Source organism: Drosophila navojoa, chromosome 4 (assembly GCF_054131105.1).
Source record: "Drosophila navojoa isolate 15081-1374.11 chromosome 4, UAZ_NAV_1.0, whole genome shotgun sequence".
Lineage (NCBI taxonomy): Eukaryota > Metazoa > Arthropoda > Insecta > Diptera > Drosophilidae > Drosophila > Drosophila navojoa.
Window position 1 is genome coordinate 10,360,431 of NC_142892.1, and position 13,218 is coordinate 10,373,648.

The 13,218-nt window shown below is 43.4% G+C and overlaps 4 protein-coding genes across 6 annotated transcripts; 1 reads left to right on the forward strand and 3 right to left on the reverse strand.

The window, feature by feature from the left end:
- Window positions 1-3,773: 3,773 nt before the first annotated feature.
- park (E3 ubiquitin-protein ligase parkin) lies at window positions 3,774-5,783 on the reverse strand. The gene is made up of 6 exons (XM_030386422.2): window positions 5,410-5,783; window positions 5,170-5,353; window positions 4,765-5,110; window positions 4,270-4,714; window positions 4,116-4,212; window positions 3,774-4,053 (listed from the first exon to the last, which is right to left on the reverse strand). The coding sequence occupies exons 1-6, from the start codon at window positions 5,662-5,664 to the stop codon at window positions 3,944-3,946; spliced, it is 1,437 nt and encodes a 478-aa protein (XP_030242282.2). The 5' UTR covers window positions 5,665-5,783; the 3' UTR covers window positions 3,774-3,943.
- Window positions 5,784-5,960: 177 nt separating this feature from the next.
- On the forward strand, window positions 5,961-6,701 carry Targ3 (Terminal ADP-ribose protein glycohydrolase 3). The gene is made up of 3 exons (XM_030386432.2): window positions 5,961-6,237; window positions 6,294-6,468; window positions 6,520-6,701. Exons 1-3 carry the CDS (start codon window positions 6,116-6,118, stop codon window positions 6,673-6,675), a joined length of 453 nt encoding a protein of 150 aa, XP_030242292.2. The 5' UTR covers window positions 5,961-6,115; the 3' UTR covers window positions 6,676-6,701.
- Window positions 6,627-12,966, reverse strand: Targ1 (Terminal ADP-ribose protein glycohydrolase 1). Of its 2 annotated transcripts, XM_030386430.2 has the most exons (3): window positions 12,811-12,966; window positions 6,939-7,279; window positions 6,627-6,877 (listed from the first exon to the last, which is right to left on the reverse strand). In XM_030386430.2, the coding sequence occupies exons 1-3, from the start codon at window positions 12,845-12,847 to the stop codon at window positions 6,719-6,721; spliced, it is 537 nt and encodes a 178-aa protein (XP_030242290.1). In that variant the 5' UTR covers window positions 12,848-12,966; the 3' UTR covers window positions 6,627-6,718. The 2 variants fall into 2 exon arrangements, with proteins under 2 accessions (XP_030242290.1, XP_089115954.1); XM_089259828.1 differs by lacking the exon at window positions 12,811-12,966 and having other exon boundaries at window positions 6,939-7,295.
- On the reverse strand, window positions 7,469-12,958 carry Targ2 (Terminal ADP-ribose protein glycohydrolase 2). Of its 2 annotated transcripts, none has more exons than XM_030386427.2 (6): window positions 12,811-12,958; window positions 9,927-10,026; window positions 9,501-9,815; window positions 8,427-8,588; window positions 8,047-8,349; window positions 7,469-7,981 (listed from the first exon to the last, which is right to left on the reverse strand). In XM_030386427.2, the coding sequence occupies exons 3-6, from the start codon at window positions 9,804-9,806 to the stop codon at window positions 7,715-7,717; spliced, it is 1,038 nt and encodes a 345-aa protein (XP_030242287.2). In that variant the 5' UTR covers window positions 9,807-9,815; window positions 9,927-10,026; window positions 12,811-12,958; the 3' UTR covers window positions 7,469-7,714. The 2 variants fall into 2 exon arrangements, with proteins under 2 accessions (XP_030242287.2, XP_089115950.1); XM_089259824.1 differs by lacking the exon at window positions 12,811-12,958 and adding an exon at window positions 10,190-10,488.
- Window positions 12,967-13,218: the final 252 nt, after the last annotated feature.

Consider the following 13,218-nt stretch of genomic DNA (forward strand, 5'->3'; position numbering starts at 1 on the left):
TAACATCAGAAGCTGCTGCCAAATTAGCATTAAATGAAGGCAATGGACAAGCAAGATAATAGGAGTGCGCTGTAAGAGTGGGCTCCTTGAAGTATGCAATGAATATATAAGAAAATTTCACTTGAATTTGGGACTTATCCTTGGTATTTGCCTAAAAATAAATCACTTTCATCGGACTGTTATAATTTGTTTAGCATTTAGCATTAGCGGATAACAGAATGTTAAGTTTTTTCATCTGTCGCGCTAGGTTTTTAATACAAATAACGAATTTAAGCATCAGAGAGAAATGTGGCTTGCATTGATAAATGGGACGAAGACAACAAGGATGGATGATGGGATGAATGCTTGTTTAACTGTTAACGATGATTGGGCAGCTGCAGTGCCATAGCAAAGGCAATAACAACAAATGGCTGCTTGACATAGCAAGCTAACCACGCACTGTGCTTGTGTGTGTGTGAGAGAGGGAGAGAGTGTCTGCGTGTGTGCTTGTGCACTAAGATGAATGCATGAAAACCGCAAAGCATTTTGGTCTCACGCAAGCCGTTAATGAGCCACAAAAGTGCATACATGCTGACAGAGAAAGAGAGACAGAGTGAAAGAGAGAGCGAAAGGGAATATGAAGTGGGTGGCTGGTTGGTTGAAGCAATAGCAGCCCTGTGAAGCTGTGTGTAATGACTGACTCATGCCAATTATTGAATAGGTCCAATATATTCTCTTTTATATGTATTTCAACCTAAAACCAATAACTGAAACGATAGTTATTTTGGCATTATGATGCATTGGGTGTGTCAACTTATTGATTCGGCGACTTTTAAGATGTCCTGCTGGCTGGCGGCGAAAAGAAATTAGCAAAACAGTAGTGGCAGAGAGAGAGAGAGAGAGTGGAGTGGGGGCAACCAGCAGCAACTCTATTAGCAGACACTCACACACATGCACACACGCGTGCCCATGCAGAATAACATAATCAATGTAAACAAGCGCCGCTAAAAGCTGAGAGAGCAGAGCAAGACGAAAGAGAGCACACAGCCGGCAGAGAGCGCGAGAGCCAATTGAAACGGGTTATGTTAAGTGCGTGTGTCAAGCTGTAAAACTGTAAAAATGAAACGAAAAGAACTGTAAATGAAATGAGCCTCGCAAATGTGTTGAGCAACTGCAATGGGGTCTTAGGTGCCAAGTAGCCCGCTCTCGCTCGCACTCTCTCCATGCTCATGCGTTGCAAGTGAACAGCAGGAAACGGAAGCTGTATGGCATGGGATGCTGCCTGTAAGCGTATACATACCTATGTATGTATGTATGTTTGTGTGTGGGCCGCGTACTGCTTGGGACAACAGCAACAGCCGCCCAGTTCTAGCGCATATAAATCAATAAAAACAAACAGAGGAACAGCAGCAGCGGCAGCGGCAGCAGCAGCCACGCCGAATCGAGTCGAGCTGTTTGCCTGCCTGCCTGCTCAGCGCAGCTTCATTAATGCTTTGCTATGCTCTCAACTTTTTAACAGTTTCCCAGTTGTTGCCAAGCTCTGATGCTAGTGGTGTACACAGGCAAGTACAAGTATGTAGTCACACACGTACACATACTAACGTACGCATATGTAGTAATTGTTACGTTGACGTCCTCTCGTATACGTCACAATATGCGAGCGCACTTGAGCTAGCAAATATTGACAGTGCCCGAATGTATGATGCAGAATGTTTTTTTTTTTTAAATGCAATTTTAACTGAGAGCTGCGTACGGCAGTGTGTGTGTGCGTGCATCTGCTGTTGCTAATGCATCTCTGTTTTGTTGTTGTTATTGATGCTTTTCAATAATTGGGGCAAGTGCGTGAACGAGCGCAAGCTTTTGAGTGTGTGAAAAATAATGCAGCATAGGATATGGGCAGCTAAGCTGGAAGAGCTAAATGTTCATGATTACTAATATTTCTTAAGGTAAATGACATATAATATAACTATATGTACATATATCAAGTATAATTTAAGCATATGTTTATGTATGTATTTATAAACTTACCGAAAAACTCACTTGGAATTAATTACATACAAAAAGTTTATTTTTTGTTAATAAATATGATTTTATTCTTTATGTTTAATTATGAAATGCTAGTTTTTTATCTTTTCAATTTAAAATACCGTTATATTTGAAGTGTTGCATACGAATTCAAAATACTTATATATTGTGAATACTCAAGAGCTCTCTCATGCATTGGTACTCTTCGCACTCTCGCAGCACAAAAATCGAAGAGAGGCAAACGATCAAACGGTAAACACTCGTAGACACATTCGCGTTCGTATTCAGCTTCACATGTACACAAGCACAAGCACACATACACACTCGAATTCACATGGGCATTGCCAAGTGGCGGTGGCGGTGCCGACTGCTTAACCCTTGAATGTAAATGCGTTACGTATGCGCTGCGTGTACGACGCGCGCCAAAGTCCAACGTAGACTGAAATGCGATACGGCTGGCGCGCTACCATTTATACACTGGCAGCCAGCCTCAGCAGTGTTGCCATCGTACCCCCGAAATATAAAGAAGCAAAGCTGGCAAAAGACGGCGGCGAAAAAGCAGCGTAACGACACCAACATCGAAAGGGGGAACAAGCAATAGGAATAGCGAAAAGAAGCAAGGAAAAGGCAACAACAACAGCTACAAAGAATCGGCCCAACCGCTGTGCTGCACTGGGAACCCAGCGCAAACTGTGTGACCCGATTCGATGGGCAACCTGCCCACATACACGCGCTGCTAGCGGGGCGAGCGAGCGAGTGAGCTTTCGCTGAGGCCGAATTAGGGAGAGAGTGAAGGAGGCAACGGGCGATGGGCAAGAGCGAGAGCGAGAGAGCGCGCATTTGGCAATTGCAATGGGGCGAAAACGCTCTCTCGCGCAAATGTCATTTGTAAATTCACTTACTTTGCTTACGAAATTAGAGCACAAAACAGAAACCGAACAAAAACAGAGCGAGCCAAAACAAAAACTAGGAAACACCACACACACACACATGCAAGCAATATGCGCACGAGAAGGTGACCGAGTAGAAAGAGAGCGAGTGCGCAGCCAAATAGCTAGCGCCCGAGGGGTTTCCCTGGTTCAGTGCTAGTCATGTTATCAATGGGTATGTATGCGGCTGCTTTATTGATGTTAGCAGAGGCGATAAAAACTATAGCGCATATTAGGGGGCACACAGTACTGACGGCATAACAACATAAAGTCGATAACAGCTTATGTATTTATATAAATACCGGAAAAATGCAAACATACATAGTCATTCACATAGTCACACATACAAAGATATACACGGTCAATACGCGCCATTATTATTGATTAAATCTGGGAGAGAGCTGTTACTGCTGCCCAACTGTACGAGGGACTCTCTCGCAGTCTGGCTCTCTCCAGATGCACGTGCTGTGCTTTGCGGTTTTTACAGTCAACAGCAAAGCCACCAAAAATATTGTGGGCGACAGCGTTACAGAGGTTAAGCAGCAAAGGAAAAAAAAAAATAGAAAAAAACGTAAACAAAGCGTGCGCACGCAACGCCATAATACAGTGGGGTAGGGTGCAGCGGATGGATGGTGAAATACCCAGTTAGACGCATGTAGTCAAGGGTGTTTTTGTTATTGATTCGCTAGACGGCATACAGGGTGTGAAGGTAAAGGCGATAACTGGCAAAGGAAGTAAAATGAATGAATGAATTAAAAAGATGATAGATGGCTTTGCTTATAATATACTATATATTACATTCTACATAGTTTGATTTAGACATATATTTATATGATAATATGATTGTTAACTTTTACAATTTTATTTGCCACTTGGTGGAGGACTTCAGATTAACCTACACCATGCACTTTTCTTTTAAATAACTCTTAACAGTCTTCAAATACAGCCAGCAGATGTAGAACATGAATAAAAACAATTAACAAAGTTTGTCCTCAAGACAAAACGTACTCTTAGCCAAACCAGTGGGCGCCCATGCAGTCCCGCGTCCATTCTGTTTGACAGACCCAACACCATTCGAAGCCGCAGCCGGCGCGTGTGCAGACCATGTGCATGCAGCCACCTGGAAGGAGTGGAAGGAAGGCTTTTCGAATACTGTTGTATAAGCCATAATCTGCAACTCACCATCCCGCTCTGTGGGCGTGCGACATTTCGGGCAGGGTTTGGTGCTCACTTTGATTGTTACATTGCTGGCCTCCTCCCAACGAGCTTCAGCAGCACGCTGTGAGATATGCAATACAAGGATTATACAAGCACTTGTAAGGCAGTAGTTACTCACATTCGGGTCGACAGTGTATTCACAAGAATTGGAAGCAGCCCCGCTGGTTCCTTCTGGCAGACATTCGCCAATGTGATAGCCTTGCAGGCAATTGCGACAGAAGACATAGCCACAGCCATTCTGACAGGTCACCTTGCGGCAGTCCGGCTCGACGAGCAAGCCCATGCCACAGCCTGGCTGCGGGCAGAGAACGCCACCGGCCTGTAGTACAAACTCTTCGGTGGCAAAACGCTGGTAGCGTTCATACTCCTCCCGGGACAGCAGCTTAAAGTGATGAATCTCCTCAATAAAGGAATGCTCACAGCCAGCCGGACAGGGCAGTGTGTAGCCGAAGTCAGGATGCGGCATGAACTGGCGTTCGCTAAGACGTGAGCGACAATAGTCGCGAAAGCAATCGATACAGGTGACGTGCTGTGAGGCGCAAGGAAAGACCAGAACGGTTTCACTGCAAAGAGCACGGTAAGAGAGACATCTAAGAGCTGATGTAGCACTCACCTGACCTCCGTACAGGCTAGACACGGCACATTTTTAATGTTGTTCTTAATTAGATTTAAGGGCACAGAGAAATCCTTTTCACCGCCCGAGACATGCTCGGCGCACTTGAAGTAGAACTCGGCAAAGGGCGGATCACCCGCCTCGTTGTCCACACACGCAATTTCAAGACTCTCGCAGTGGCCGCGTATACGACGCGGCTTCAGTACGTCATCCCAGCACTCGGGATCCCGATGCACTGTGAAGGCGCCGCCTCTGCACAGAGAGCATCTGACACGCAGTTTGCCCTTGCACAGTTTATTGCATTGGCCGCAGTGGACAAAGAAATGCGCCTTGGCACGCGCCCGCTCTGCGAAGGTGCGTGAGAGGTAAACAGTGTTCAGTGAGCTAATTTCACCTGTTGCTCACCCTCGTCGGTGATGTTTAAACGCTCCTCGCTCTCCAGCTGCAAGTCAAGCAACGTTTCATTTAACGGCTTCGATGGCTCCTCCGGACTTGACTCCTCCTCCATTAGGGCGCTGGCCTTGCGCTCACGCACAGGCGGTCGCAAACGAATGGCGTGCAGCACGCTTTGCTGACCAAGATCGCATTGCTACAATTCTTATTCATATTATATTGTTCTGTTATTCTATTGCATGTCACGCCTACCTCAATGGTTGTGGCATCGCTAAGCTCTTTTCCAGCAAATATAATTTTCACTTCGTCGGGCTGCAGGCCCAGCTGCGGCGCCACCAGTTCCTTAACGTTTTTGATGTCCCACTGCGGCTCCAAGTTCACGGACAGCGTGCGCCCCGTATTCGTTTTCACGTAAATGCTCAGCGTGTGCGTTAATTTGCCCCCAATTCGCAGCAGCTCCAGCATTTTGCGTACAAAAGCGGCAATAAAATTAAAAATGAAACTCATTTAACAACCTTTAAGTTACATTATCTAAATTGCAATTTTACTTTTGTTATCAAACACTGGTATTTTTTGGTATTATATCACAGCTGTGATTAAATACTACCGGTATCGCAAGGTATTTTCTGTATTTTGTTATTGCAATATAAATTTGAAAATCATCTGAATAACTTATTTTTACACAAATTATTATAATTATATATTCATTTGTTTCTGCTTTCAGTTGCAATCTGCCAATCATTTATTCAATTCAATTGGAACCGTTACCAGCTGCTAACCCGCTTTTTATTACTTTTCAACACTTACCCATTCTGCAAAACCAATTCATCAGCTGTTTTGTTTATTCTACCGTTCTTGCCGTTCGCATGTCAACATCGTCGCGTGCTTTCGCGCGGCAATATTTGGAAATCGACTTGAGTGAATTTATTCTGATTGAAACCTAAAGCTGAGTGTGAATATGTCAGATTTCAAACTGAGAGAAGTCAATGGTGACTTATTCTCGGCAGGCCCCGAGTATTCCATGTGTCATTGCGTCGCCGCCGATCTGCGCATGGGCAAGGGCATTGCCGTCGAATTCCGGTAAGTCTATTTGGCAAATTTCTACTACTGTTAATTTTAATCATTCTGTTTGACAGCAATAAATTTGGCAAAGTTGCTGAATTGCAAAAGCAAAATGTGAAACCGGGCGGCGTGGCCATCCTGAAAGATAATGGACGCTACATTTACTATTTAATAACCAAGCTGAGCAGCTGGGGCAAACCCACCTATGAGCTGCTCCACAGCTCCCTAAGTGCCATGCAACAGCATATGGTAAGAGCTCTGATAGCTCATATCAAATATAACAGTTTTTGTCTTCAACAGGCCGAGCATAATGTTACCAAGTTGGCTCTGCCAAGGATTGGCTGCGGTCTGGACGGTCTTAGCTGGAGTAAAGTACGAAAAATGCTGGTAGAGATATTTCAATCGGATTCTATTGAATTGAAAGTCTATAATTATGCACCACCATCAAATAAATAGAGGAACTACTGTTTGTGAACAATAAATTTAAGAATTCATTCAATTATTGAGTTTCCTGTGGCGGCACGAAGTTGTAGGCCGTAATTTCCACATCCTCGCGCTGGAAGACATCGTTGATAATGGCTTTCACTTTGTCCCACTGCAGGCCATCAATGCCACAGCCGATGCGCGGTATGGCCAGCTTATGAACGTCATTCTTGGCCTGCGGACAAGTAAATGAAGTTTTACATATCCCATATAAATATTAATCAGGACTTGCTTACCATGTGATCACGCATCTTCTCCAGCGATGACTGCAACGTCTCGTATGTGGGCAGCGCCCAGCTCTGCGACTTGGTCACCAAATAGTAGATGTAACGCTCGTCATCCTTCAGCAAAGCCAGCTCCCCGGCACGCGCCTTCTGTGCCTGTAGCTCGTCCACTTTGCCGTAGATCTCTTTGAATTTGACCGCTATGCCTGCGCCCATGGCCAGGTCAGCGCCCACGCAATGGGCCAGCGAGTGAGTCTTCGGAGCCGTGAAGAGATCTCCTTCCACCTCGTTGAACTTGAAGCCAGTCATACTCCGCACAAACGAGCGATGAAAGGCGCTACGAATCTCTGCAACTTTAAGAGAGGACATTTTTGTATTTAATTGTTTTTTTTGTTTTCTTTTGTAGAGTGATGCTAAGCGCTTCAAGCAAGAACTGAACAATCAAGCAATTACACAGCCCTTTATATACACGTAGAGACAGTTGAATCATGGCCTACTATATAGAATATTTGTTAGCTCTGTTAATCATGCTGTAAAACACATTTGCTTCGTTTAAAGCCAGCTTCAGGCGTTGTCTTTTTATTCGCTGTCAATATATTATATATGTATGTGTATGTATTGCATATAAATATTCGTAAAATAATTGTAATTTTCTTGTGCTAAAAACTAGTTATAAGTAACGGTGCATTTGGTGCCTTGCAACCCATGCAAACCCATTTCGAATGTTATAAATTAAGAATTATATATAGTGTATATATACAAAGAAATCCCATTTATCCAAATGCCACTCAGAAGGGCGTCTTCTCTCTGTGCAGCGAATTTCTCGAGGAGCTGACGCTGCGCGGCAGCTGCATGAGCTTCATGTGGCTGCAGGTGGGACAGATCACCTTGATGGTATCGCGCTCCATGCTGGGCGGCTGATAGAAGAAGGCAATGATGTCTACGCCATCACGTATGAACACCAGCTCCAGCAGGCTGCGCACGCGCAGCCAATCCAAGCGATCGATGCCACAGCCCAGCCGCGGAATGGCCAGCTTAGTGACCAGATGCTCACGCTGAGGATTGGAATTACAGTTTGGCTAATAGTCGATCATTTAAAGCACGGTCTAAACTAGATTACCATGTGTTCCCGCATGGCCAGCAGCGCATAGTAGAGCGCCGTGTAGGTGCACTTCTCGTGCGCCCGCTCCTTGGTCACCAGATTGTAGATGTACCGTCCGCCCTGCTCCAGCACGGCCACGTTGCCCGTGTGCCGCTGCTGTCGCTTCAGCTCGTCCACCTGGCCGAATTTGCAGCGGAACTGCAAGTTGATCCCGGCGCACATGGCAAAGTCCGCGCTCACCGAGTGCACCAAGGCGAAGTTTTCCGGTGCGCTAAACAAATTGCCCTTCGCCTCGGTTATCTGACACTTTGGCGCAGCCAGCTGGAAAGGGAGAGACATATGTATATGTACATATATATATATGTATTTAGATGCATTCCCCATTTGTTCTCGCTCACCTCTCTGGTTATGTCGTCATGCTCGCATATCATGATCTCAATGGGATACTCGCTGTGAGCGAATATCTGCTGCATGATGCGCTTCACTTGCTTCCACTGGAGGCCTTCGCTCTCGCCGCAGCAAATCCGCGGCATCGCCACTTTGGTGATTTCATGATTCCGCTGCGATGCGTGATTGACAAAATTTGATTGACTTTGATTAATTAACATATGCGTGACTCGGTCTGTGTCTTGCGCCCTCTCTCTCTCTCTATATATAGCTAGATAAATACTTCTGTTTACATATTTATGATGCCAACGAATTAACTGTAAATTAACGAGAAGCTGTGCAAACACAGTTGAGTAGTATGGGCATAGCCGACGTTTTTATACCCTAACTAAACTACAAGAATTTATATCATTTATTATGAGGCAAAATACCCAAATTACTATGATTCTTGACTATCATCTTTGGTTTCATACTCTTTTTTACTGGCAGATTATACTATAGATATAATGTTTCTTTGCCTTTCCCTAAATTTCTCACTTCTCGCTTTAGACTTCACTCTGGCTTGTTTTTTCTTATCTAAGATCTTTATATATATCGTTCTACATACTTGTTGCTCTTTTAATATTCGTCAAGGTATGCATATATCGGATCATCTTTTGTCTCTCTCTCCCTCTAACTTTCTGTCACTTATGAAGAACATAAAATCTATATATTTGTCTAATTAGTTTTTTCCCCATTTCTCTCCTTTACTCAATCATTCTCACACTTAAATCATCAATCCTACATATGTTTCTCTAAGCCCTTTTAATGAATGTATTCCCATATCTACATACATATTTATGTTGTTTTCTAATCAACTAACTAATCTAATAATACTCACTTTTTTATACTCACTTTCCTCGCCCTCTCTCTTTCTTTCTTATTGTCAGCTTATCTTTTAACATTCGGTATTATTCCCTCTCTGTAATCAACATAGAACTAAATACATCTCACTCTCTCTCTCTCCCGCTTCCACTCCAACCCACTACCTCTCTTTCACTCCCACACACACAGTGACCTTTTCCCTTCCCACTCGCCAGCCTTACCATATGCTCTCGCATGCATATCAACGCCGCTTGGACATCGTCGTAGCTGCTGCCGGCATAGAGATTGCCCTTGGTCACCAAATAGTAGACGAATCGTGCATTATGCTCGAGCACGACGCAGTTGCCGCTGGTGACGCGACGCCGTCGCAGATCGTCCACGTCCCCGTAGATGAGGGCGAACTGCCAGGCGAGGGAGCCGCGGACCGCCGAGAAAGAGGAGTCGACGGCATGGGCCAGGGCATAGTGCTGCGGCGCCTGGAACAGATCCAGTTTCGACTCGACGATTTTCACGTTCGTATTGGCCATTTCGGTTAGCTGCAATTAAGTGCAATTATATACATATATATATATTTTTTTTCTGGCTTCCGCTCAATGCCAGCGACGAACAACAACTGAAATTGTATTTTAAGTATTTTAAGTACTCACCCGGAAAGTTTCGCAAGGCCAAATCGAATGCCCGATTCACAAATGAAAAACTTTTTTACGCTTTTTTCCGTTCTTGCTTTTTCTTTTTTGGCAACGAAAGCTGAACGAACCGAAAGAAACAACAATAATAACAACAACAACAACAAGCAATTAGCGGCGAGTCGTCGATTGGTTTTGTTTAGAGCAAAGAGTTAGCAGCCGTTAGTTAGTAGCTTGTTTTAAAATATGTTTCGGTTTCTATTTTGCTTCTGTCTTCTGTCTACCTCCGACTCACTCTCTCTCTCTTTCTCAGCTACTGCTGGAGCGTGCTGATTATTTATCAATTTGGACGCACAGCTTGCGTCTGTCTCGACCGGCGTTCTGCAGCGAAATGCGCTCAACGAAATCAACACGAAAGCGGCACCAAAACAAGAGAGCGTTGCAGCCGAGCTTGAGCGACTGCATAATACACGCTCAGCGCGGTCGAGACTTGGGCTGCTCAGCGCGTAACGCCCTCAATTTGACTCATGCTCATGAGTTGTTTTGCCTTAAGTGCAGCTGAGATCGTTCTCTGAATCATTTGTGCACTGCATTTTAATGTGATTCAGTCTGGTTCTGGAACCACGCCCTCAATAGGCGCATAATATACTTCATTGAAGGGCCATTTCTTTTGCCATACTTTACGCTCTCAGTTTAAGAACATATACATACATATATAGATTTTATAATCTATAAAAATTCAACATTTGTTGACATTTAATAAAAAAAGACTTAGATATAATAAGGTATGCGTAAGTGATTAAAATATGGTGTAATATTATGATGGTTAAAATATTAGGCTATAACCGTGCATTTGATATTTTCTTATATCACTTATAATTGAAATTTGATAGATGCCAAATTGCCTAAATAAGTCTATCAAGTTTCAAGCCCCCTCATTAGGCTGTAACATGTCTGTTAATACCCGTTACGTAATACATAATTCAAATAACAAATCAAATCGTAACGTAGTTTCACATCTCTCTCTCTCTCTCTCTCAGATCAATAGATATCCATTATCAAGCACACATTCCACAGAACCAATATGCCCTTTTTCCGACTGCTTGCATGAGCATAAATATGTGGCGAGACAGAGATAGCAATAGAGCAGCTAGAGGCAATGCTAAAGCCCAGTTTGAAGCCCCCAGAGTCGGCCCCAATTTGTGGCTTTTGGATGTCAACTCTGACTCAGCAGTTGGTTCTACAAAATGCCATCATGTTGCTGATGATGACATATGATTACACACACACACACACGCGCACACACACACACACACGCAGGCGCGCATGTCTGTGCGTGTTTGTTATCGTTTGTTTGTTTTGTTAGCATTTGCTGTTAATTTATTGTTTATGTGCCGCAAGCAATTGCCCAAATATGAAAACAAAAACAAAATCAACTTGAGTTTGTCGAAAAAATCTTTGGCCCTATGGCCCACTGAATCAAGCTAGCCGAATATTGATAGCGGACACCTGTACGCTGCCTGCGTAGGCGAATCTCCTACAACGGTAATCGCTGCCAGTGGAGTAATTAAATAGTAAATAAACGAGGAATGTGGTGGGGAGTGTGCGACTGCAATACACCCAGCAGTTGACAAAACTCGGTAGAAATGCCATTCAAATTGGATTCTAATTAGCAGCGAGACAGAGAGCGCCATCTATTGCGCACTTAGTGCAACTATTTTAATTGCTTTCCCTACGGGACTTCCATTAAGCAAAATTAGTTATTGAATAACTTTCGTTATGAATGTAATATCTTAATGCACATGTCAGAGAAATGCATGTACATATGTATATGAAAAGCGAAATACCTTTCCATATTTTCATTTTGTTAATTGAATTGAATATATTTAAAAGCTAGGTATTCTTTACTACAGTATAAATGAAGAACATAAAATTTTTAGCCATTATAACCTATTCCAAATTTACAGAGTATCACAAATAAAATCAACTCACATACCGTTCACAATTTGCTGTTGCTGTTTGAATACTAAAATAGAAATGTGACTTAAATTATAATCATTTTTGCGCATAGCTGGTGAAAACAAATATCAACACACACACTTGGGCAGAGAAGCACACATAGCATACAAATTACCATATTAAGTTAAAGCAGCAGCAACAACAACAACAATAGCCGTAGCAACAACAACAAATTTGTTGAAAAGATTTAACTTTCAAACTTTACTTTTGGCGCGTAGCTCTTATAGTACTGGTTTGTGTCTTGGCTAAGCGCGCCTTTTGCAGCACTACGCGCGCAATGTAAACAAATGAAATGTGCTTCACCTTAAAGCAATTAACTTAACAACAATAAACTTTAAATGTATTTATGTTTGCTTTACTCGGTGTAGCTAATTTATATATTATATTTAATGTTAATTGTTAGCTAATGCACACGCGTCTCCCCAACTGTGCCCAAGGCCACAAATTTAGCTGCGCTCACACTTGGTCTATTTCTCGCACTCTCTCGCTCTTTTGCCTGCTTCTACGCATTTCTACGCATGGCGCGAGCTGATTTTGTATTTGTAATTTAAATTTCACTTTTATTCAATTGAGCTAATCGCGGCAGAGCTTGAGGCATCGTGTGGAAACGGGCGATAGACGACGACGTCGACGAGAACGTCTCCAACTCAGTTCATGGCAGTTCAACTTGGCGCTCCGACGGAACACGACGAGGCGCACAAATATAAATCAAATAGAATCTCTCTAAAGATTCGCATTTTGACACTGATTTGCTGTTGTCGTTGTGGCTGTTGTTGCTGTTAAATTGCACGTTTTTGTTAACGTTTATTTGTTGTAGTAGTAATTACGTAAACTAGCTGCTTGCGTGCAGGTGTAAATAATTCGTTTGTAAATAATTATACTTTACGTAGTATTTGTGTAGTTAATCGTCGTGCTAAAATCATTCGAAGCTTTCCGTTTGTTTGGGCAATTCGCCGCTAATCGCGTTTAATCTCCCAACGAAGCAAAGGAATCGAAACGACTGAAGAAGACGCGCTCAAGAAACGTTCTGAAACAGACGTAGCTAAGAGAATAACTAAAAAGTGCAAGGCGAAAGGCAACACGAAACTTGAGAGCAACAACACAAGCAGCAGCAGCAGTAGTCGTAGCAGAGCCGCCCGCAGAGACGCTAGCGTTGACGTGGACGTCAGCTGTTTTGGTCTCGTTACGTATTCGCTGAATCGTATCGACCTGTTACTATTGCCTTACGTGTCTCTCTTTTTGCGTTCTACGTAGCGCTCAACTAGTTTTGTGCTTTTTGGTTTTAGTTGTTGTT